This window comes from Lissotriton helveticus, chromosome 2_1 (assembly GCF_964261635.1).
Source record: "Lissotriton helveticus chromosome 2_1, aLisHel1.1, whole genome shotgun sequence".
NCBI lineage: Eukaryota > Metazoa > Chordata > Amphibia > Caudata > Salamandridae > Lissotriton > Lissotriton helveticus.
Window position 1 is genome coordinate 588,446,508 of NC_136059.1, and position 23,383 is coordinate 588,469,890.

At 42.9% G+C, this 23,383-nt stretch overlaps 1 protein-coding gene across 2 annotated transcripts in view; it reads right to left on the reverse strand.

The window, feature by feature from the left end:
• FCHO2 (FCH and mu domain containing endocytic adaptor 2) overlaps positions 1-23,383 on the reverse strand; it is a 1,197,262-nt gene that overhangs the window by 491,929 nt on the left and 681,950 nt on the right. For both annotated transcript variants that reach the window (XM_078675272.1, XM_078675273.1), the window contains exon 13: positions 21,605-21,811. In XM_078675272.1, coding sequence (XP_078531398.1) covers positions 21,605-21,811 — 207 coding nt within the window. The remainder of the gene's footprint in view (positions 1-21,604; positions 21,812-23,383) is intronic.

Below are 23,383 nucleotides of genomic sequence, written 5' to 3' on the forward strand. Positions count from 1 at the left end.
CACCCTGCTGGACAACCTCACCAACCTCGGACTCAAGCAACTGGTTACCACCCCCACCCACTACGCTGGCCACACGCTTGACCCGGTCTTCTCCTCCAGCAAGGACATCTCTTTCAGCCACGCCACCGGACTCCACTAGACGGACCACAGCTGCGTCCACTTCAGCTTCAGAAGGACCACGATCCACCACCACCAGCAACAGGCTGCACGCCGAAGCTGGAACAAGATCACAGCCGACCAGCTCGCCACCTCCCTGAACACGAACCCTCCCACCAGCGCAACGAACCCAAGCCAGGCGGCCACCAACCTCACGAAGTGGATCAGCAGCTGCGCAGACGACCTCGCCCCTCTGAAGACCCCGCCTAGCAGACCCGGCAGCAAGAAAGCCCCATGGTTCACCGACGAACTCAGGAGCTCCAAGAAGAACTGCCGAGCCCTCGAGAGAGCCTGGCGCAGAGACCCAACACCGAACAACATGACTGCCCTCAAACTCGCCACCCGAAAACACCACCAACTGATCCGCACCACCAAGAAAACAGCATTCAAGGAACGACTGGACAACAACGCCCACAACAGCAAGGAACTCTTCAACATCGTTAAAGAGCTCTCCAACCCCAACGCCGGAAACAACGACATCACCCCTTCACAAGACCTCTGCAACTCCCTAGCCTCCTACTTCCACAACAAGATCGCAGACATACACAACAGCTTCAGCACTCAACCAACGCACGCCACGACGGAACCACCGCCCCCCACCACCACCCTCCGCGCCTGGACCCCGATCAGCACCGAAGACACCGTCCGCACTATGAACTCCATCCACTCCGGATCTCCGACCGACCCCTGCCCCCACCACGTCTTCAACAAGGCCGACGCTGTCATCGCACCCCACCTACGGGACATCATCAACACCTCCTTCGACACCGCCACCTTCCCGGAGAGCTGGAAGCACGCCGAACTCAGCGCTCTCCTAAAGAAGCCATCAGCCGACCCCATCGACCTCAAGAACTACCGCCCCATCTCGCTGCTTCCGTTTCCTGCAAAAGTCATCGAGAAGACCGTCAACAAGCAGCTGGCCGCCTTCCTCGAGACGAACGGATCCCTCGCAGTCTGGCTTCCGGGCCAACCACAGCACCGAGACCGCCCTGATCGCAGCCACCGACGACATCCGAGCCCTGCTCGACAACGGAGAAACAGCGGCCCTCATCCTCCTAGACCTCTCCGCGGCCTTCGACACTGTCTGCCACCGCACCCTAGTGCAGCGCCTCAGCAACGTTGGAATCCAGGAGAAGGCACTGGACTGGATCATCTCGTTCCTCACCGGAAGGACACAGAGAGTCTGCCTCCCCCCGTTCAGATCAGAAGCCACCGAAGTCATCTGCGGCGTTCCTCAAGGCTCCTCGCTCAGCCCAACCCTCTTCAACGCCTACATGAGCCCCCTCGCAGCCATCGCACGCCAACACAACCTCAACATCATCTCCTACGCCGACGACACCCAGCTGATCCTCTCCCTCACCAACGACCCCGCCACCGCCAGAGCCAACCTACACGAAGGGATGACAGACGTAGCCAAGTGGATGATGAACAGCCGCCTGAAACTGAACTCAGACAAGACGGAAGTCCTCATCCTGGGGTCTTCACCCTCCGCCTGGGACAACTCCTGGTGGCCCCCCGCCCCCGGCAGCGCACCCAAACCAACAGACCACGCACGCAACCTGGGCTTCATCCTGGATTCCTCCCTCTCCATGACCAGACAAGTCAACGCCGTCTCCTCGTCGTGCTTCAACATCCTGCGCATGCTACGTAAGATCTTCCGGTGGATCCCCACAGAGACCAGGGAGACGGTCACCCAGGCCCTCGTCACCAGCCGTCTGGACTACGGCAACTCCCTCTACGCCGGAACCACCACCAAACTCCAGAAAAGACTCCAGCGGATCCAAAACACCTCAGCACGGCTCAAGACCTGGCTGTTCGAGCAGTAGCGGACCTCCCCCCCCCTAGCGCCTTGAGACCCTCCGGGTGAGTAGCGCGCTATATAAATGCTTTGATTGATTGATTGATTGATAGAATAGGGATTTCCTTTATGGGGACACTAACAAGCAATATGTTCCCATTCCCAGCAGTAGGGCTTTGGGGCACTATACTCAGGATAATACACTTACTAATGGATTGTTCAGGAGCAACTTTTTCATCAGATGTACTGAGTTTCAAAACTGTATTTGGTTTTCCACTTCTCCACTGTGATTGAAGGCAGATGCTAGGTCCACAACCCTTTAATGATCTGGACTGGGGAAGCTGTTTAACCCAATGTTGTATTGGTGGCAGGAGAGCTTCCACATATTGCTCAATCACTATTGTGTTCCCAATGTTTCCCTTAAATGCTGTGGTTATCTTTAACCATTGATCTACCCGTTCCTTGGCATGATAGTACAGTTGACAAGAAACAGCATTTTAGTTTGAAACGGCCTTCTTTACATCATCATACTGAATGAGCCAATTGCAATGTCTCCAGTAAGCAGAGGAACAATATAATGTCTCTACCTTCCATGAGTCAGGTACTGTTTACTCAGAGAGACTAAGAAAGTAGTATTCTGGATCATCCCCAAGAACATACTTCTGGAGGTCCAAAGTCAGGATACAGGGGTGTACTTGTTAAGCTGAAATTACATATGTTAGCTATAATAGACATTTCTGATGTTTTTCTTAAATTGTTACCTGATGGGCCCCTTATAGTTGGATAGCTGCTGGAAGACCAGTTGGTCAGGCTGGGTCTGCTATTGTAGCTGGAGAGCTTGACTGAGCTGCTGCAGCCCTTCCTCTAGTATTTTGTAACAGAGTCTCCATGACGCGTTGGTTCACTTTGATCCCACTTTTGACACCATTTGTCAAAATGGAATACAAACAGGCTAGTCAGTACGTACTATGCAACTGTTCATATCCCAAGGCTATTTCTTTAAAAAAAACAGTTCCAAACCACACTTCAAAGTAATATCAAGAAAAGTCTCTTTCTTCCTTTGTTGGAAAATTCACTTCTATTGCCGCCTGTTATTAAAAAGCATTGGGCTTAAGCTCCTCTTGGAAGAGAGAGACAGGAAACAGGTTAACAGCCCCCTTGGTATGCCAGGTCGTCCCCTCCTTGTTGTCACCACTCAATATCGGTGTCCTCCCTCCATTCCGTAATTAAGCTGCGATAAAACATGCCTGAGGAAGGAGATATTGGTCACGTCAACAACCCGCTTGGTAGGCCAGGTACTCTCCTTTTCCCTCGTTCTCCCTCTAATTCATATATGCAGGATACCTGTTATGATCCTTACCCCAACACCTCTTTCTGTTTCTATTGGTCTATTTACAGGTGCCTACTGGCTCATTAGTCCATGTTTGCCTATGTGGGAGGTCTCTAAACCCAGAAATGTCCTTGACCACTGCCATTTATGAAGGACTGTTTTCTCATAGCAGTTTCATGTTTGGGAGAGACTAGATGGTGGTTGGTGGTTCCAGGTGGGATGTTTGTGCAGGGAAGTACAAGATCCTTTATGTATTAAGCCTTTTTGAAGAGCTCTAAGGATTTGGCCTTGGGTAGGCTCCTGTATGCAACCAGTTAAGGCCATCAACCTACCCAATGGAGTCAACGAATGCTGTGTTGTCTCACTTGAGCCCTGCCCCAACAGAAAAGATACATAACTCATTGTTAAATGAAATAACCATAACATACAAACGCAACACTTGTAGTGAAAAACACATGAAAGTTGTGAAACATGAATTTCAATACATTACAAACAATTACACCAGTACACATTGAGTGTATAAATAACACATTGAGCTATCTCTAACACACCCTATGCTTGGCTTTGTTTCTTAAAGAGAGAAACTATCCACGGGTGAGGCACTAGGTTTCTGTGGGGATATAGATGTACACTGGACCCTCTCCAGAGACCATTATTAGTTGGTACACCCTCGTGGATAAAATGGAAATGCTGACGCGTTTCCAATCCTCAGACTGCTTAAGGGATTATCATCAGGGCTGACACATGGTGTTATCCTTGAAAAATGAGGAAAAAATAAAGAAAAAAAATGCTTTAACAACGCTCTCGTTTACAGAGAGCCACATTCAGAATTTAATTTCCACCCCTTCTCCCTTTTCCTCCATATCATTAAGTACCACAGCTAAACAACACAACAAATCGGGGAAACTCATTCGTCTAAATAAAAAACAGATTCGGACTGAACTCCAAGGAAATTTTTTGTTAGAGCACTTAAAGGCAGGCACCATCCCTTGGGGCCTTCAGATCAAAACAATACTGGTTATATTTACCGAAGATCCCAAATACAGGAAAGGATTTAGCTATATAAGCACCGAATGTAGTTGAGACTTCATGGTTCACACCATCGATACGGCCCAGAGAATCTGTCAAAAAGAAATGTAAGAACTTGACAATTTGACTCAACAATCAGAAATAATCATAGGGTAAAAGAAGCAAAGGCCCTGCTTGAGAAAATCGACAGACTTTTAAAGACAGCGAAGTCTGAAAAAGACACAAAAGCCTTCAATATTGAGACAGACTACCCCTATCTTAAGGAAGACTATTACACACAAATAGACTAAGGCAGAGCATTATCCCAGTACCAAGGCAGATCCAAGAACAGATTCACCACATTCTCAGAATCTTCATCCTCAGATTCTTCAGGGCATCAGAATCCCAGAGAGGGCACCTCAAAAAGACAAAACTCTTTTTTAGAGCAAGAAGATCAGAGAAACTGAGTATGGTTCAAGCAACAACCGCATCCATGGGAAATGAGGACCCTCAGAATTTTGTACAAAAATTAGAAACAACCACAATAGTAAACCTATCAACGAAACAACTGTCCAAAGTTAGTCTGTCCTGGAATTGGGTGTGAAATGTAATCCAACAGCAAGTACAGATTATACAAAATTGAAGCTCTGGAATTATTCCGCAAGAACCGCCATAAAGCTTTTTTTCATGGAAAAGACAACCGTGGTAATACTGAACCTTCGGGATTAACTAAAAAAATAACATTTAAATTTATCGGCACACAGTATACCAAAACAAACATTGGCCTTTGAACAGGCAGTTTTGTCCTACATTACGCAATTGGAAAAGAGTAAACCATTCACAAAAAGAAATATCACCAAGCAACAACAAGAAGTCATCAGGGATCTATCTACAGAAGGATGATTCAATAATCATAATATCAGCCGACAAGGGCAGAGCCCTTGTCTTATGGCCCAAAGAAAAGTATGTGGCTGAAGCCCAAAGTCGGGCGCATATTTGAGCAAATCCCCTTATTTCGCGAATGCGACTTACTTGCTTATGTTGCAGATGTCAACTTGTTGCAATCAATTACTACTGCTTGGTTCATGATCTATAACAGAATAGACAAGCAATTAGTGGTCTTTCTCCTCGAGTTACAGCAGCGTTCTAAGCGGTGAGTTGCTCTTGCACTTACTTTCTTCTTCTTTTGTGACTGGGTCTTCTCTTTCAGGTCACCAGGCAATTGTGCTTTTGAATTTCAGAGGCAGGCAGTGACTCGTATGTTTTGCTTGTGGGTTTATGGGAGATGTAGTTTTAGTCATACTCACACAGTACATTTACTGGATTTTTTTTCTCATTTGAACACATTTTACAGTCTTTGCTTGTTTCTGCCTGCAGACTGAATTATGGACTGAGTCGATGTAAATATTAATTGATTGCTTGATTCAATTCTGCCATTTCGTTGAGGCCTTTCTGTATACAATTAAATTTCAAGATTCAATATGCTTCTTTTTTCAGCAATAGATTCTCGACATTGCCACTGTGTGGTGGTTGTTTGCGTCCCGCTAGTACCGTCCACAGAAACTCTTTCTCAGAATATTTCTTTTCTACAAAGTGGGACACCATTGGTGCAGTTAATACTTGTTTTTTTGATTTGTGACTGGTGTTGCACTATTCTCTGGTTGATTTATTTTCCCAATATATAGCTTGGGACACGGGCATTGAATAGCATAGACTGTGTTCTTGGTTTTACAATTGGTGAACTCTTTGTGGGTCCATTTGATTGAATCAATGGTGGTGCTACAGGCAGAAAAATTACCGCATTTATGGTGTCCTTCTATCGTCTGCAGATTCCATTGTGTCCTTAGATCAGTCTTCTTTGTGGGGCAAGTCAGGTCGGCTCGGATGATTCTTTGACCAATACTTCTATTCCTTTTCATTGCGAATAGCGGCCATTCCATGGGGCAATCTAACTGTGCAACCAGATGCCAATTTTCTTTAATTATCTGGCTAAATTTATTGGTATGTGGACCAAATGTTGACACACAAACAAGTCTCTCATGAGTTTTTTTTTTCTTTTTTGGAGAGCAAGACTTCTCGTGGTGTATACCAGGCTCTCTTGGTTGCATGTTTTAACTTCTTTCTTGGGTACCCTCTCTGCTTGAGTTGGTCGCAAAGCACTTGAGCATGCATAAAAAAAGTCTTCTTTTCATACACAATTTCTCAGAATCCTTAATAATTGGCCATAAGGAAGATTATTCTTCCAACTCCTTGGGTGGAAACTTTGATAATGGAGACTTGTGTTTCTGTCCGTATGTTTTCGATGTAGGGTTGTTGTTAATTGATCATCATATGTCATGACTTCCACATTTAAGAATGTTAACGGAGTCCTACTCTTCGTCATGGTGAATTTGATATCCTGACGTCTCGGATTCAGCCATTCGTGGCGGAGAAGCAGATGTTCTTCAGTACCGCTCCAGAGGCCCTAAGAAATGCATGTGGCTGAAGCCCAAAGTCAAATATTGAATACAGAATGGTACTGATAGCTTAAGGAAGACCCTACCTGACAAAAAGGAGAGATCCATAAACTCAAATAGGGATTTGAGCAAGGAATTTTAGGACCTAGGGAATTGTTTCTCAATAAATCACATTTAAGAATTCCAGTTATTTATTTTCTCCCAAAAATTCATGAGAGTTTGACGCAACCGCCAGGAAGACCAATCTTATCTGGTTGCGATTCAGTGCTTGTGCCCATTGCTAAGTAAGGTGATGTCTTCCTAAAACCATTCATGGATCAAATACCTTCTTATTTAAGGGACACAAGCGACTTCATCAACAAGACTGAAGGAAGGACACACATTTGACTTAGGCCAACAGTGGATAGTTTCATTCGATGTAGTTTCACTATATACTCAGATCCCGCTAGATGAAGCACTTGAACCCATCGAATACTTCTTGGAGACACATACAAAGCCCCACAGAGTCTCTACCAACTTCATATTAGACCTGGAAGGAATTACCCTCAAGAAGAATTACTTTAAATTTGAAGATACATTTTTCATGCAGACAAAAGGGACAGAGTTGATTTGTCCCTTCGCCACAGAAATGACCATATTGTTTATGGCTCTATTCAAGGACAAGTTTATCATCAATCACAACCCATATAGGGAATATTTTTCACAATGGTACTGCTACATAGATGATGTCTGGTGCCTATGGTCTCACATTTTCTTGAAGAGGGTCACACTGAAGATGACATTGAATGGTTTATATTGGAAAAAATCATAACAAAAGAGGGATTAAGCCAAGAAAATATAAGAAAGAAACGTGAGTTTTTCTGGATCTTCCTATTAGACACTGTAAATAAGGGCCTACATTTAGAAATACCATGGGAAAATGCAATTGTCTGAAGTATATTTAAATCAGGAAACTAAGTTGTAGCCAAAATGATGTCATTACCTTGGACTCAAAGTCTCACATTTGTCCATCTATGTGACATATCGGCTTCAAAATTATATATTTAGTCAATAATTAGTCATTGTCACATGAAGTCATACATACTTTAATCGACTTTGAGGTCGGATGTTTTTTATAGAACATGAGAGAATTAGATCCTATCAGGCTGTCATTAAAGATAACTGAGAAATTTGTGACATTGGCCTATTTGACTATAAGATCCCAAAATACATATCTCTGCTTGGCCATATCTCTGACATCCATTTTTGACTAAATTAAATTTATTTATTCCATTTGGGAATGTTTATCATACAACATCGTACCTGTGAAAGTTATCGATATATCTGTGAACGTTATCGATAGATATGTGCAACAAACTATCAATGTTTGTACATAGGTATATGCATCCACTACTGAATGCAATGTATTATTGAATGAAAATTCAATAAATAGATATCTAAATTTTAGAGTGTGTAACATAACGCAATACCAGGATGGAATATGGCACTCATTTGATCACGTCTCTAATTCCCGTCTGATTACCGTCCATAAGAGTAAAAAATAGTTAGTAGCGAAATACGCAACTATCAGTCGGAATTTAAGAGGGGTATTTGTATTTGTGCTCTAAACAGTATTACACATAAGACAAAGGAAGATAAACATAGGAATTAGGAATATATATGGGAGATATAATCCTCCTTTAAGATGGCGGCCGCAGGAGTTGATGTTAGTCCGTCATTTAACATCAGTTCGTTCAGCGTATTCATACGCTCGCGAGATCTTTATAAGGAGATGACTAGGCACGTCATCAAACAAATTGGAACTAGCATAGTTATATCTTTGCGCCACCTTTACTATTGCCCAATTCTACAAGTTAATATATGGGCTTTTTTATTCATTTTCCTAGGCAGTAAGTCTTACTATTACTTTGTCGTTTTCAGATGCGATCCTACAAGTTAATATATAGGCTTTTTTATCAACTTACTCAGGTAGTAAGCCTTATTGCTATTCTGTCGTTTTCAGATGTGACCGGTCTCCTTTCCATTGTGTCTTGAGGTTCCCCTGCAGTAATTATCATTTAAGGAAAGCGTATCAAGTCTATATTCAAGTAAGGACGGCTTAATATTGTACATAATCACGTGTACAGCATAACTATGAGTGCATCATTGTCCTATGTATTCATACATGGCTTTTACCTCTTGTTGACAGTGAACTGTACTGCAATTTCGTGACATCAGTAGCGACCAGGGTTTTTATCCGTTGTAGATGATTCCACTTAAGTAAACCATCAGGCGAAAAACAGGACTATATATCTTTAAGTAAGAATGGTTCCTTAGCGCATATAATAACTGCGCAATATATCGATTAACCAAAATTTCCCGAATTCAATAATCTCCAAATACTCTTTCTCTTTTGCTACCATGCAGATCGAGAACAGGCCAGTCCACGGTACACATGTATCAAATGCATTTTTATTGAAAAATAAGAAAATTACAAGTACCATCATTAAGTTACTTTTTTAAGTAAGTATTAGTGATGCGCTTAATATGATGCCTGTGTCTTAAAAATAAAGTAGCACAATTTAAATAACAATGCTGTAATTGCCAAAACTCCCCCCTTTCTCTCTTCTGTGTGAATATTTTAGAGTGGAAACAAACGCGCCTATCGCACAATTAGACACGGTGTACTGAAACCAGGAGTATTCACAGCACCATGTGCAATTCACATATTTAAAAGTGAGTATTAGAATTCGACAAATGCTTTTTAAGTATGTATACACGATAGTATAATGAGGCAATATGCTCATATGGAAATCACTCTTTGGTCACCCTCTCTAGATAACCTCGGTCTAGCCAGATGGAATACTAACAAAGCAATTTACAAGTTCTTAAAGCGCCCATATATTTAAGTAAGTATTGGTGGAGTTTGAAATGAAGAGGAAAAAATAAGTGATTTCGAAAAAATGTGTAGGAAGATCATCGATATACTTAAATGTAACTGAAGATAAAAGCTTTTCTGTAACCGATATTTTTTGGCTAATCCGAAAAAACTTCATTACCTTTTGTCTATGCTAATTCCATAAAGAGAGCTCATTATGGGAACTCCAACGGACATGTCTTAAACATTAGAGTTTAAGCAAGTCATCCTAAAATGTCCAACATGAATACGTACCCTTTGAAAAATAATACACTCCTCTTGACCACATTACCCGGTGTTAATAGTCAGCACATGTGATCAAGTTATATTATCTAACTATGAGAATAAAATGATCTTTAACATTGATTTAAGAATAAAAAGATTTCAGTTATTATTTCATTCACTATCCTTGGTAGACCCAGCATCTTGTTTTTGGCTCCAACAGTCCACAATTCCCTTTTATCTATTTTCTTTTCCTTCAATTATATATCTCTTTTTTTTCTCTCTTTTATCTATTCTCCATTGTTCCCCAATCCATTACTCCAGTTTGAATATATTTGAGTAAAAGCCTGAATATGAATTGCAAATAAGTTCGATGTAACAAGGCAATAATATGAAGATATAGGAAAAGTAGACCTATGGTTAGATAACAGATACTTCAACATAATGTGTAGATAATTAAAAATCTGTGTGAAATTGATGCCGTGTATAGATTTGAAAAATAAATTGACCAATGTAAATACTATATATAGTATTTGTTCTAGGTGCATTCATTTTCTGTGTAAATGAATAATTTGTTGTTTTGTACTCTCTTTTTTTATTTAATAGTTGTGCACATAGACTGTTTCCTGATGAAGGCAGCAGTGCCGAAACACGCGTACTTCCTATTCTACCGCTTGCCATCATCAAATTATCCGTTATTTTCATAAAATGATTGCCTACTATTCATCATCAAGTTTCTCTGATTTGAGCTGAAAAGACATGTATACAATTTGTGAATATAAAATGAGGATATACATGCATGATTTTATATATTAATTGAATCAAAACAGTTGAAGAAAAAAGAATGAGCAATATCATGAATCTATAAAAAAGAAAAGAAAAGAAAATAAATATATTTTTCCATATGTTGTGGACTATCCATAAGTGCACCTAGAATATATGTGTTCTCTTTTTTGAAAATGTATGTTTGCTATTGCTTCTTTACCTAATTAGTGATACAATGTTGCATTATTTCTCTAGTTTGTTTCTAGACTTAAATCATTCCAGTAAACTTGACAACACTGAACGCTGTTGACCCGGGCTCCACGAAGTTGTTACTGACGGCGTCCCACCACTGCCCATTTTTTGTGAAACCTAAACCACAGTCGGAGCCCTTAAACAAGTAAGTGGCCACTGCTAATATAAATAAACGCCTGTAAACAAGAAAGTTTGACAGCGGACAATACATTAAATTTAAATAATGTCCATTATTGCAGATCCAAGTTTCAATTAACGAACACGCAGGCGGAAAGTACGCACTAGAAACTACAGGTACCACTAAATTAGTCAACTAAAAAATTTTTAAACAGAGGGAAAGAGAACACGTTATTAAAGCATATTTTTCTTTATTTTTTCCTCATTTTTCACAGATTAAACCGTGTGTCAGTCCTGATGATAATCGCTTTAGCAGTCTGGGGATTGGAAACACGTCAGCATTTCCATTTTATCCACGAGGGTGTACTAACTAATAACGGTCTCTGGAGAGGGTCCAGCGTACATATATATCCCCACAGAAACCTAGTGCGTCACCCGTCGATAGTTTCTCTCTTTTAGAAACAAAGCCTAGCATAGAGCGTGTTAGAGAGAGCTCAATGTGTTATTTTTACACTCGATGTGTACTGGTGTAATTGTTTGTGATGTATTGAATTCATGTTTCACAACTTTCATGTATTTTTCACTATAAGTGTTGAGTTTTTATGTTATGGTTATTTCATTTAACAATTAGTTGTGTATCTTTGAATGCCTCACTGAAAATTCAAAGGAGTACAAAAAATATGTGTCAAGCTTGGCAAAATGTTAAAGCATGGTGCAATGACTAACAGCATTGCTTCATAGTCTGCTGAAATAAACAGCAGCTCAGAAATTGGTGGCCAGGTTCTTCTTTTTTCTAAACCTATTTCACGTCCCACCTGGCCCCCTTAATGGGCGTAACCCCCCTTTAGATACCCAACAGAAAAGAGGCATACTGGAACACAGCTCTGTTGATGGTGGCCTCTCTATGTGTCAACATGGAGAGAAGTCAATTGCAGCAGTTCAGGTAGACAAGACATGATCGTCTATCCTATGTTACACCTAGTACTCTTTGTTTCCTAGCATGCAATAAATGTGTTTATTAAGTTCCTGTATTGATCTATCACTGGATGCCTTCTGGGCTGCTTGGTGCTTTTCTTTAGGTTTTATATATAGCAATATGATTTTTCATGCGAGTTCTTCACATTTACATAAAGTAATTGACTTGGTTCTGGTGAAAACCTTTCATGTTTGTTTTAAGTGGATCATAAATTTCTAACCTTTATGTAAAGCAGTCACCTAAGCCAGTATAATTGCTCTTGTACAGTTCATTTACACTATGCCATCTATCATTCTTTACACTGATGAACATTTACAAATTGCTAAACACAGCCAATGAGATCCGAGCATCTAGTCTACCAGTTCAGCTGTATGAAGCTACATGGATGAAAACTCGTTTCACAACACTTCTTTAGTACTTCACCAAAATCCTAAACTTGTGCCGAGCTACTCAAGTTATTGAAAATCCAGGACTCCCTAGACCCACCTCATGTGCTGCCAATGTCAAATATCACTTTTCCAAATATGATCACAGAAACAGTGGTAGACCACCAAATTCTAAAGTTCATCAAGAACAATGACGTATTTCAGGATCGACAATCCAGCATTAGACCTGGCAAGGAACAGAATTGACCACAATAGGTTAAAGAGAAGACTTAAGCATTACCCAAAAAGCAATGTGAAGTTCTAATCCTGTAAGGCCTACTTACAGAGTACATTGGAATGAGTCACACAATATCGATATCATGATTAGACAACTGGAGGGACATCTCTAGTCTGGCACGCAAATGAATCAAATACTTCCTTATGGACCAGAGTCAACAAGCCAGAAGGGGCACAGAAATTTCCAGCTTTAAAAGGTGTGATATTTGATACAACCATGATGCTGTATTTCCTGGCTAATGTACATTGCATACATTTGAGTCGTGATTAAGGTCGCAGAATAGCACAAAGACAAACACCAACTTTCGTTGCAATTTATGCTGATTAAAAAAAGCTATATGGAGAACAACGAGCTACATCTGCATTGTAGAGCAGTGCAGAATCAAGCAAAGATAACAACCTGTCTGAACATATTTTGGGATGAAGGAGAGCTTCCTATGCCCAGTTCCGGATTACCAAATAGGCAAAGTGGACACCGGTCGATGGGTCCCACTCCTTTTAGGGGCCCGCAACAACAGATCAAACTAATGTTGATTTGACCTTAAAGGAAAATCAAGCTTTAAGTATTGTGTCCAAAAGATAGAAAAAAAATGAATCACTCAAAGAAATGAAAATTGTACATTAAAGACTCTATAGAGAAAATACTGTATTAATGTAATGTACCCATTAACAACTTAAAGTACATAAACCAGAGACATATGATTCACATAGCAGTTTGGCAGCTGTTAGTTTGTAAAACAATACTGTACATTGGTTATTAGGAGATAATTTGCCAGGGGGGACCCGAAATTTCAACTGCCTAAGGGCCTCCACAGGGTTTAATCGGGCTCTGCCTAAACCTAATAGTTCCAGTATGAGGGTTCTATCCATTGGAAAGAAGCAGACCACATCCTCAGTGTCAAACTACTAGCTAAAGCTTCTCATGGTAGCCCCTCGCCCTTCAGGAAGGCCACTGGTCTAAACTAGTCAAAGCCTTAATCATCCAATGATTGGGCTACTGAGATACCATATATTAAGGCACAACTATGAAGTAGAGTGCTAAAAACCTGATGATACAAAATAGAGGAGCAAAGCTTGTCTTTAAATCTGAAAACCCCAGCAAACAACCATCTGTGCTGAAACCCCTCCACTGCAACTCACTAAAGCAGAATTAACTACAAGATTCTGTGCAACATGCAGAAGGCATATTATGGGAAAGATCTCAAGCATTTTACATAAAGGGTTGCCCACTATAGACCCTGTTAGATTCCTTCTATCCACACTCGGCCTCCAACAGACTGCTGAACTGAAACAAGCATTTGCAATGCAATAGATAATGCAACACCAATAGCTCAAACTTTCAGTAATGCGAGACCTAGTGCATTGCAAATGCTTGCGTAGTGAGCCAGGACCAGCATTGCATGTCTCAGTGCAGAACCTCAAGCTTCTCCTAGAGGTCCCTAGTGAGCAAGGCACCATCACTGCATGTCTAGGTGCAGTACTGCAAACTGCTCCTAGAGGTCCCTGGTGAGCAAGGCACCAGCACTGCATGTCTTGGTGCAGTACCGCAAGCTGCCCCTCGAGGTCCCTAGTGAGCAAGGCACCAGCACTGCAAGTCTAGTTGCAGTAGCGCAAGCCACTCCTAGAGGTCCCTAGTGAGCAAGGCACGAGCACTGCATGTCTACAAAGATGCGGTTATTTTACCTAGCCATGTTGCAGGGTTCAGTACCATATGTGGCCAAAAGGTGACCTCTTTTGGTCACATATGGTACTGCACCCTGCAGAAGATATGGTCAATCCACCCTGCCCATAATGCATTGCATTGTATTATGAGTACATTCAAATAGCTATGTCCATACATACAATTAGTAGTTTTAAAAGATGACTGGGGTGCCGGAGGTCTTCTCTGGTTGCCGACATGAAGCTAGAGAGTGGTGTGGGGGCGTATGTGTATAAAGTAGAAATAGGGCACAAAAGTGCAAGTAAAAATAGCTAGAGAATATCCAAAACCAATTTTATTCACTGGATTCCTCTGCTACTTTTAAAAACAACCGACTGTCAAACTTTATACACATACACTACTCTATAAACATATGGCCCCCACACCACTCTAACTTCACGTCAGCAAACAGAGAAGACCTCTGGCAAGGAGCCCCTCTGTGGAGCCCCTTGCGCATTGCAGCGCCGGCCCAATGAGGAGCTACCCTATGATGAAGCATGACACCCTCTGGGGTGTGTGAGGGCCCGTGCTCCTTATGGGAGCTACTCCTTTTGCAGTCCACATTCTAGATATTGAACACCTGGCACCCCATTCCCCTTCTTCTTTTCCTCCTTCCCCCTACCCTTCCAAGTACCTTAGGAACTGCATACCTTTGTATTTGCCACATTTAATAGGGGCCTGTATGCTGTACCTACCAAGCCCCAGTCCCTCTTGTTTGTGATAGTACTGAGGTTCTGGGTTACACACTCTCTTGGCCCAATCCAGAGCTACTAAGATGACTTTGGCCTGGTCGTTCCTGATCTCCTTCAGATCTTTGGGCAGGAATGGTAGAGGCAGGAAGTCATACGAGAGTCCTAAACTCATCTCTAAGCAGAAAAAGTCTTCAAGTGAGTCACCTTAAGAACTCCACCGTGCAAAAGCTTGGACACTGCGTTCTTGGCAGTGGCGAAACGATAGAGCCAGGGTTCTTTCTATTGTTGGAAGACGCCCTGTGCCACCTCTGAGAGTAAATTCCATTGATGTTCCAATGTATAAATAAGGGAGATCACATATTACGGCCATTACTGACATCTGCTCTGAGATTTTAGCCATTCATGATCCAATAGTGAATGCTGGCTAAGTTTGTCTGAGCTGGCATTCAAAGATCCTACCAGGTAGTTGGTTACGAGAGAGTACCCATGGCATCTAAGCCAGTTCCAAAGGCATAGAGCCTCCTCATACAAGTTCCAGGACCCCACTCCACTTTGTTGTTCCAGGATTGCATGGTGGAATGTTGTCTATGAGAACATTAACCAGCCTTCCCTTGATGGACAGGAGGAATGCCTTTAGTGCCAAGTGAATTTCCTGCAAAAACCAACAGATTGTTGTGGAGGCAGGTCTGCCCTGGAGGCCAGAATCCTCTGATGTCCACCTCTCCCTGATATCCTATCCCTCCCCCCAATCCCCCCCCACACGCCCAGCAACAATTTATCAGTCAACTCTGGTTGGTGTATGGAAAGGAGCCGCCACCGCTCCGAATGCGGTCGAGCAGCCACGATTGCAGGTCTTTCGCAGTCTCCTTTAAAACCTGGATGGAATCAGACAAGGTTACCTTGGTGCTGAACGCACTGAGACTTCAGAATCCACTGAGGAGGATGGAGATGATGAGAAGGCCAAGAAGCCTCTATAGAGGTTTAAATATCAGGATTATAACCTGCATGTCCTGGACTCGTTAATCCAGTGGAAAGCAACAAAAAAGCAGCATATCAAGAACAAGTAAGATGAACAGAAGCCCCTAAGAAGGATTCAGGAATGTTGATCAAGAGCTCCTAAGATATGAGGTTTGCCACTCCCTGGGGGTGATCTACCACTGAATGTTACAAGCCCTCTTTCGGCAGCCAGTCGTTGAGGTATGGGAAGACTGGTATTCCCAACCTCCAGAAATGCAGAGATGTACTGCAACTGCCATAGTTTTCATGAACACCTATGGGGTGCTGGTGAGGCTGAAGAGAAGCACGGAAAACTGAAAATGCTTGTAGCCCATCTTCAACTGTAGCTAATGCCTTTTGGGCTGCAGGACAGGGATGTGGACATAATCGTCCTGCAAATCCAACGCTAACATTCAGTCACCTGGGCCCAGGGAATATAGAACTTGGGCCACTGTAAGCATCATGAACTTGTCCTCCCCAGAATTAGTTTGAGAGGATAACGATCTAAAATAGGACGAGGGCCTCTGTCCTTCTTCTGCACCAGAAATAATGGGAATACCACCGATTTCTGGTGCCAGGACCCTCTTTATGCGTCCTTTGGCCTAAATAGCTTCAATGTCTTTCTGGAGGATAGACAAATGGTCCCCCAAAAGATGGTCTGTAATGAGAGGTATATGTAGAGGATCGGCCAAGAAGGATAAGGCATATTGGTATCCTTGTCGGACAAACAGGAGCAGTCGCTGATCTGATGTGATGCTCTGCCCCCCTTGAAGAAAATGTTATATCCTGCCTCTAGCTGGGTGGCCACTTTCCAAGGGGAGTAGCTAATGAAATTTTGTGACTGGGGTGGAGGGGCAGATTAATTTGCTGTCCCTAAGGACTTAAGCACTGTCAGCTTCATCCCGACCCAGAAACCAAAAGGGCTGGGGGAGTGGGAGGGGTCTGTTGTTGTGGGGGTCCTTGATGTTGCTTTTATTGAAAAACCCCTTGGAAGCCTCAAAATAAGAAAACTGTTGAGGATACTGCTACATGGGTGAAGAAAGACCAAGACGGTGGGCCAACGCTTGCCTTCCTTGTAGCACTCTAGTGCCAAGTCTGCTTAATCACCAAAAAGACAAGTCTCGTCAAATGGCATACCGATCTGAGATGCTTTGACGCCACCTTCTGGATTACATCTAGGTGTGGTGCCTAAACACCATGCTGGTGCCAAATACTTTGCCCAAGCAGTCGGTAGTGTTCAATACTGATCTAATGACATACTTCGCCACATCCTGCCTATCCTGTATAATTTGTACCAGGTTCGCTGTGTATTCCTCTGGGACTGTCGGCAAGTTCTCACCAACCATGTCCCACTATGCATGTGAGTAATATTTTAGGAGGAAGCAGGCATTGACTGATCTTAAGGCCATACTGGCGAAAGAGAACATCTGTTTTCCAAAACCCTCCATATATTTGGACTTCCTAACTGGAGTTGTAGTGGAAATGATTACGTCTGCTGGTGGACGCCAGGACTAGGCATGAACCTTCTGGCATAAGGTGTTGCAACAGAAAGGCTGAATCTCCCAATGTGATTTCAAGTTGCGATAATATCTAAAGACCACCTGACATGCCAACCCGTGCAAGTGGTACAACAGGGGGAACATGAAATTCTTCCGTTCCAACTACTTGATGCTGGCATTAATATACTAGCCGGAGCTGTAATCTATAATCCCCCTGGCTGCCAAGCTGAGCTTGGAGCAAGACTACTCACACAGCTCCTCCCTGTTTGCCTGAAGCACAAGAATTACTTAGTCGTTGGGGATTTTAACATTCACTATGAGAAATCTGACAATCTTGTGGTTTCTCAACTACAAAGCGACATGCAGATTCTTGAACTCAGGCACTGGATTAAGGGGCCCACTCACATAGCAGGACACACCCTTGACCTACTATTCTCTAATATCGAGACCACACTTATCCAAGAGGTGCAACCATTACTATGGACAGACCACTCACTTATAGTATTCTCATTGGGACTACCGACCAAACGAACCAAAATCTGTAAGCCCCAATTAACAACCAATAGAGCCTGGAAACTAGTCACTGAGACATCGTTTCAATCTCACTGGCACCCTCCGAACACCCAGTTCATGACTGACACCCCAGCGAATACTGGGGTAGCCAATCTTGAGACAGAAATTGGGCTAACTCTGGATTTAATTGCTCCCAGACAAAAACCTAAGCGGCCGCTAAGATCCCCCACGGAGAAGTGGTACACTCCCCAACTCAAAGTACTAAAAGGGAAATGTCAGAATATCGAACATCGATGGACACTGTCCAAATTGGATACTGACAAGCTACAGTATAGGTCCAAACTCAGAACTTATAATCATGCTATAAGGAGTGCAAAAAAGGCCTATTATGCACAACGTAGTAACGAAAATAGCAACTTAGCAAAGGAACTATACAAGATAGTGAAAGAACTTAGCAAACCAGCTAGCATGTTCCAAACCTCACCCCTCTCAGCTGAAGCTATCGAGAAGATCAGCAACTTCTTTTCGGACAAGATTAGCAAAATCTATTCGACTTTTAACCTATTGCCAAAACAGATATAGCTAGTCAGAAATTCCAAAACCCATTCTCAGAAGCATCACCAGCATTAAGTGATTTCACGCCCTTCACAGGGGCAGAGGTCTTAAAAACAATGGCTGAAGTAAAGTCAGGATCCCCCCTGGACCTGTGTCCCTTTTTCATTTTTGCCGAGATTGCACCGATCCTCTGCCCTTACATCACCCATCTTCTCAACCACTCCCTCAGGACTGCCACCTTCCCTGATACCTGGAAACAGGCAATAGGAATTCCTCTGCTAAAAAAAGCAGGCTCAGACGTCCTAAATCCGGAAAATTACCGCCCAATCTCCCAATTGCCTTATCTCTCAAAGGTCATGGATAAATTGGTAAACAGACAACTTTCGCACTACTTAGAAACAAATGATGTACTGGACCAATCACAAACTGGCTTCAGGGCCAACAATAGTACAGAGTCTACGTTGCTGGCAGTGTTGGATAACATCAGAACATGCACTGACCAGGGCGGAGCCGTAGCACTGATACTTTTAGATCTGTTGGCAGCGTTCCACGCGATCTCCCATAAGCTTCTTGAAACCCTTTATGAAAAAGGAATTCACTCTAAAGCCCTGAAATGGTTCAGTTCATTCTTAAGGGATCGAACACAAACAGTCCAGCTAGGTCAGTTCCAATCCAGATCTAGCACCATCAGCTATGGTGTCCCACAGGGAGCATCGTTAAGCCCCACCCTATTTAATGCCTATGTATCATCCGTGGCCAAAATCTGTAGGAAGTGGGGAATCGGTATCTGCTCCTATGCAGATTACACACAGCTGATGGTAGCCCTGGTGGAAAGACCTGAAGTCTCGAAAGTAAAACTCCACAACTGTCTCTCAGAGTTGGCACTGTGGATGCATGAGCACTATTTGAAACTGAACGCAGGGAAATCGGAGATTCTGCTCTTCGGAGGGACCAAGCTAATCTGGGATGCCACCTGGTGGCCACAAACACTCGGTGCCACTCCTATCCCTAAGCAATGTGTAAGAAACCTGGGCATTCTTATCGATGATGCTCTTTCCATGAAGGACCATGTGCGGGCCCTCTGTGGTAACAGTTTCGCGACCCTGAAACTGCTATCCAGACTGTTTCCCTGGGTGCCTCTAGATTGCAGAAGAACAATTACACAAGCCCTGCTCATAAGTCAGCTTGACTACGGAAATGCCCTATTTGTAGGCATGAATGAGTACCTGTTCACGCGACTACAGGTGCTTCAAAATGCCGCAGCCAAACTGTTCTGCAATAAAAACAGACTAAGCTCTGCATCAATGTGCATGAAAAGTCTCCACTAGCTACCCATGCGTCAAAGGGCAGTATTTAAATTGCTCAGTTTTACACACAGAGCCTTGTATCTAAGCGGCCCAAAGATACTCCAGGATAAAATTGAGTTTTATGTCCCCACAAGAAGCCTCCGGTCAACACATCAAGCATTAGCCAGAACAAAGTGTATCAAGAAGGCGAGGACTGGAGGGCGCTCCTTCTCATATGTGGCAGTTAGGAAATGGAACGAGCTCCCCTTGGACCTACGGCTCACTCCTAGCTACTTGATGTTTCGAAAAAAACTAAAAACTCACCTATTCCCTAAATACTAAGAATTATGTCTATCCCCTTTCAGCAGCCAGGCCTTGTTTTGTGCTACCAGCGGCTTGATATCCCTTGGGATGAGTGTTGCGCTCTATAAATAAATATAGTCTGGCCACTTGCCTATTTACTAGCAGGTAGGAACAGGGTTTTTGACCAAGCACCCGAGAACATATCAGTTAGTGTTTCACTGAATGGTAAGAGTGGTTCAGAGGAAATCTGCAAGGCTTCAGTGAACATATTTGATTTAAGTTACACAAAATGCAATTGGAGATGAATAAATTACACTGCACAGTGGACAACCACTGCAAAGGAGGTTGCTTTTTCACTAGGGGGACGAGAAGTGGAATTCAACTCAGTGTTAGGGAAAGTATCCAGCCCACTGACTTCCTGTAGACCCATATAGAAATGTTCATCACCATAGGTTTAGTCATTATCTTGATAATCATCATGGCCATGTTGGCTATAGTCTGAATCTGAGTCAAAGAAGTTAGGAAGAGAATATTTGTTCTGAGGTAATGTTAGTTCTACTCAAGTGTGAAGGTGGCTGTATCGATGGAGGCTAAATTGGTGGTATAGGCGACTACAGTCAAGGGTGTGTTGGGTTCTGTTCTGTGTTCGATAAAACAACAAGTTCTTACTCTCACATCGGGAGTGGCTTTGACGCAGAAGGAACAGGTGTAGGTTTTGGTGCTGGAGTGTAATCCAGGACAGGCTTCTGCCATAGAGTTGGGATGGATCTCTATGCGGAGTTGGGGGACATCAAGGATTGATCTGCTAGCGGTAACTCGACTGGAGACCCCCTCAGATCTGAGGGACCCAAAGGCGCACCAGGCGGTACCAGTAGGATTCCCAAGATAAACAACATGGCCTCCTTAAAAGCTTTGACCTTCTGCAACATTGCAGACAACCCTGGAAACTAAGGTCACATTGGGACAAGTTGGGGAAATTGGGAGGCCAAGATCAAGTGGCACCTTTGAGTCCACGTGGCTTCTCAGAATGAGATCGGCAGGACATGGAAGAGTCCCACTGCACATTCTTATGCATCTTTCTTTACGTGTACTTGCAAGAAGACATGAAGTAGAAAGATTATCTATAGTGGGAACATCCTTGAGAGCAGGAAACTTCGATCTGGAACAGTTGTCCTTCACTTTCTGACGATTTCCACTGTTAAATCAAGGCTTAAACAGAAAGTATGGATATGCAAATTCTTACTAGAAAATATAAACGTTTCAGGGTCAGAGATTCCTTTGTCCACATCATTAAGTTGTACAATAGTTTGATAAAGACATAATAAAGGATTTTGCTTTTCTTTTTTAATGATGGACTGGTTAAGAAATTAAACATTTAAAAATACGTGCAATACAATATGAACACGGTCTGTCTACATCTTACTACTTTTTGAACAATAAAAGAAACTTACAGTTACATATGGAGCGATAGTGATGTTGCCTACTGATAGTTTTAGTTCATCTAATGACTGCATTGTGTGCGAATATCCATTGTTATCTGTAACTGGTTTGATTTCGACATGAAACCTCTTTGGTTCATCATCCCCAGATTCAGAGTCACTGGATGAGTAGAAATTGTTCCCTTTTATATGTTTGTTACAGTTAAGGATATTGCTTTAGCAAAACAGTAAAATAATTATATTAAACGGGAAAGTATCACTCTCCCTGTTCAAAACATCATCAAACATTTTTTTCAAAATTATCTCAGGCATCAATTTCTTGGGTTTTAATCACTAAGTCGGGACATATGACACAGAATCTGCCCCAATGACGCGTTTCGAGTGGCAGCACTCTGAATGTTCAGGCACCACAATCTTGCTGGAATATATCAATAACCTGGTCGGTATTTAAACAAATTTGTGGAATGATGGTCAACTCAGAAAACAACTTTTCTCTCGATGGCTCCCTAGATAAGATATACCATAGCCAAGCTAAAGCATAACAAACAAAAATTACAATTCAAGTACCTTATTTTCCGGCGTATAAGATGACTTTTTAACCCTTGAAAATCTTCTCGAAAGTCGGGGGTCGTCTTATACGCCAAGTGTCATCTCATGCAACTTAACATTGTGAGGAGCTGCGCCCATAGATCGATAGCAGGGGTCAGTTGCTACTGAAGGCGGCCCCTGCAGAAGGTACTACAGTGCTCTGGACTGCTGCGCCATAAGCAGTGAGGGAAGTGCGGACTTGGTGTGCTGAGTGACGCCCATGGTGCTTCTGAGACCGTGGGGGACACTGGCAATTACTGCTGTGCATCGCAGAAGCAAAGTTTTGGGGGCTCTATATGTTGACAAGGGGCGATTTTTATGTTTTTAGAAGAGGGGTAGTCTTATACGGCGAGTATAGCCCAAACCCTATATTTTAAGAAGAAAAGTAGGGGGGTCGTCTTATACGCCCAGTCGTCTTATACGCCGGAAAATACGGTAGGCACTTTTCTGGAAATATAATTTTTATATTTTGTCATCTGCTGCCATTCAGGGCTCTAGAAGCCTTTCCCACAGCGAAGCAACAGAAACACTTATTTTTACTTTAAGGGTAAACGATCTTTTCAAGTGATGATATAGGTAACACATGCACCTACCGCCCTTTTTTTCCTAAAAAATACCCCTGGACTATTAATGAAGAGGCTTTAGACAACCCTAAGAGAACAAGCATTTACAATGCAATGGTTTCGCCTTTGGAAAAGTTTGAGCTATTGGCATTGTAAATGACAAAATTTGTATTTATGTGTTGGTTTTGAAAACAGATAAATAAATGACATTGTCATTTACATTGCCACTAGCTTAATCTCTCGCAAATGTGAGACCTATTGTACCCTACGGACGAGCTCAGCAGACAGCAATTACTACCACACACACACACCCAGAGCCACACAAACACACCCAGAGCCAGCCACACACACACACACCCAGAGGCAGTCAGCAGGGCCCGGTGCAGCTCTTCCTGGCTATCACCTCCTTTCCCTGCTGGTCTTTCCTCCCCACTGACCTTTCCTGGTTGGTCACAGCAGCACATATTCTCCAGTGCCAAACGTGGAAAGCTACCGGCAAAGAAGGACCAGTCGCTGACAATAATCTCTTCCAGTTGAGAAGCGAGGACTTCTCAAAGTCCAGGTGAAGCACCAGTTACTGGTGCAAAGACACTGATAACTATCCTACTTTGG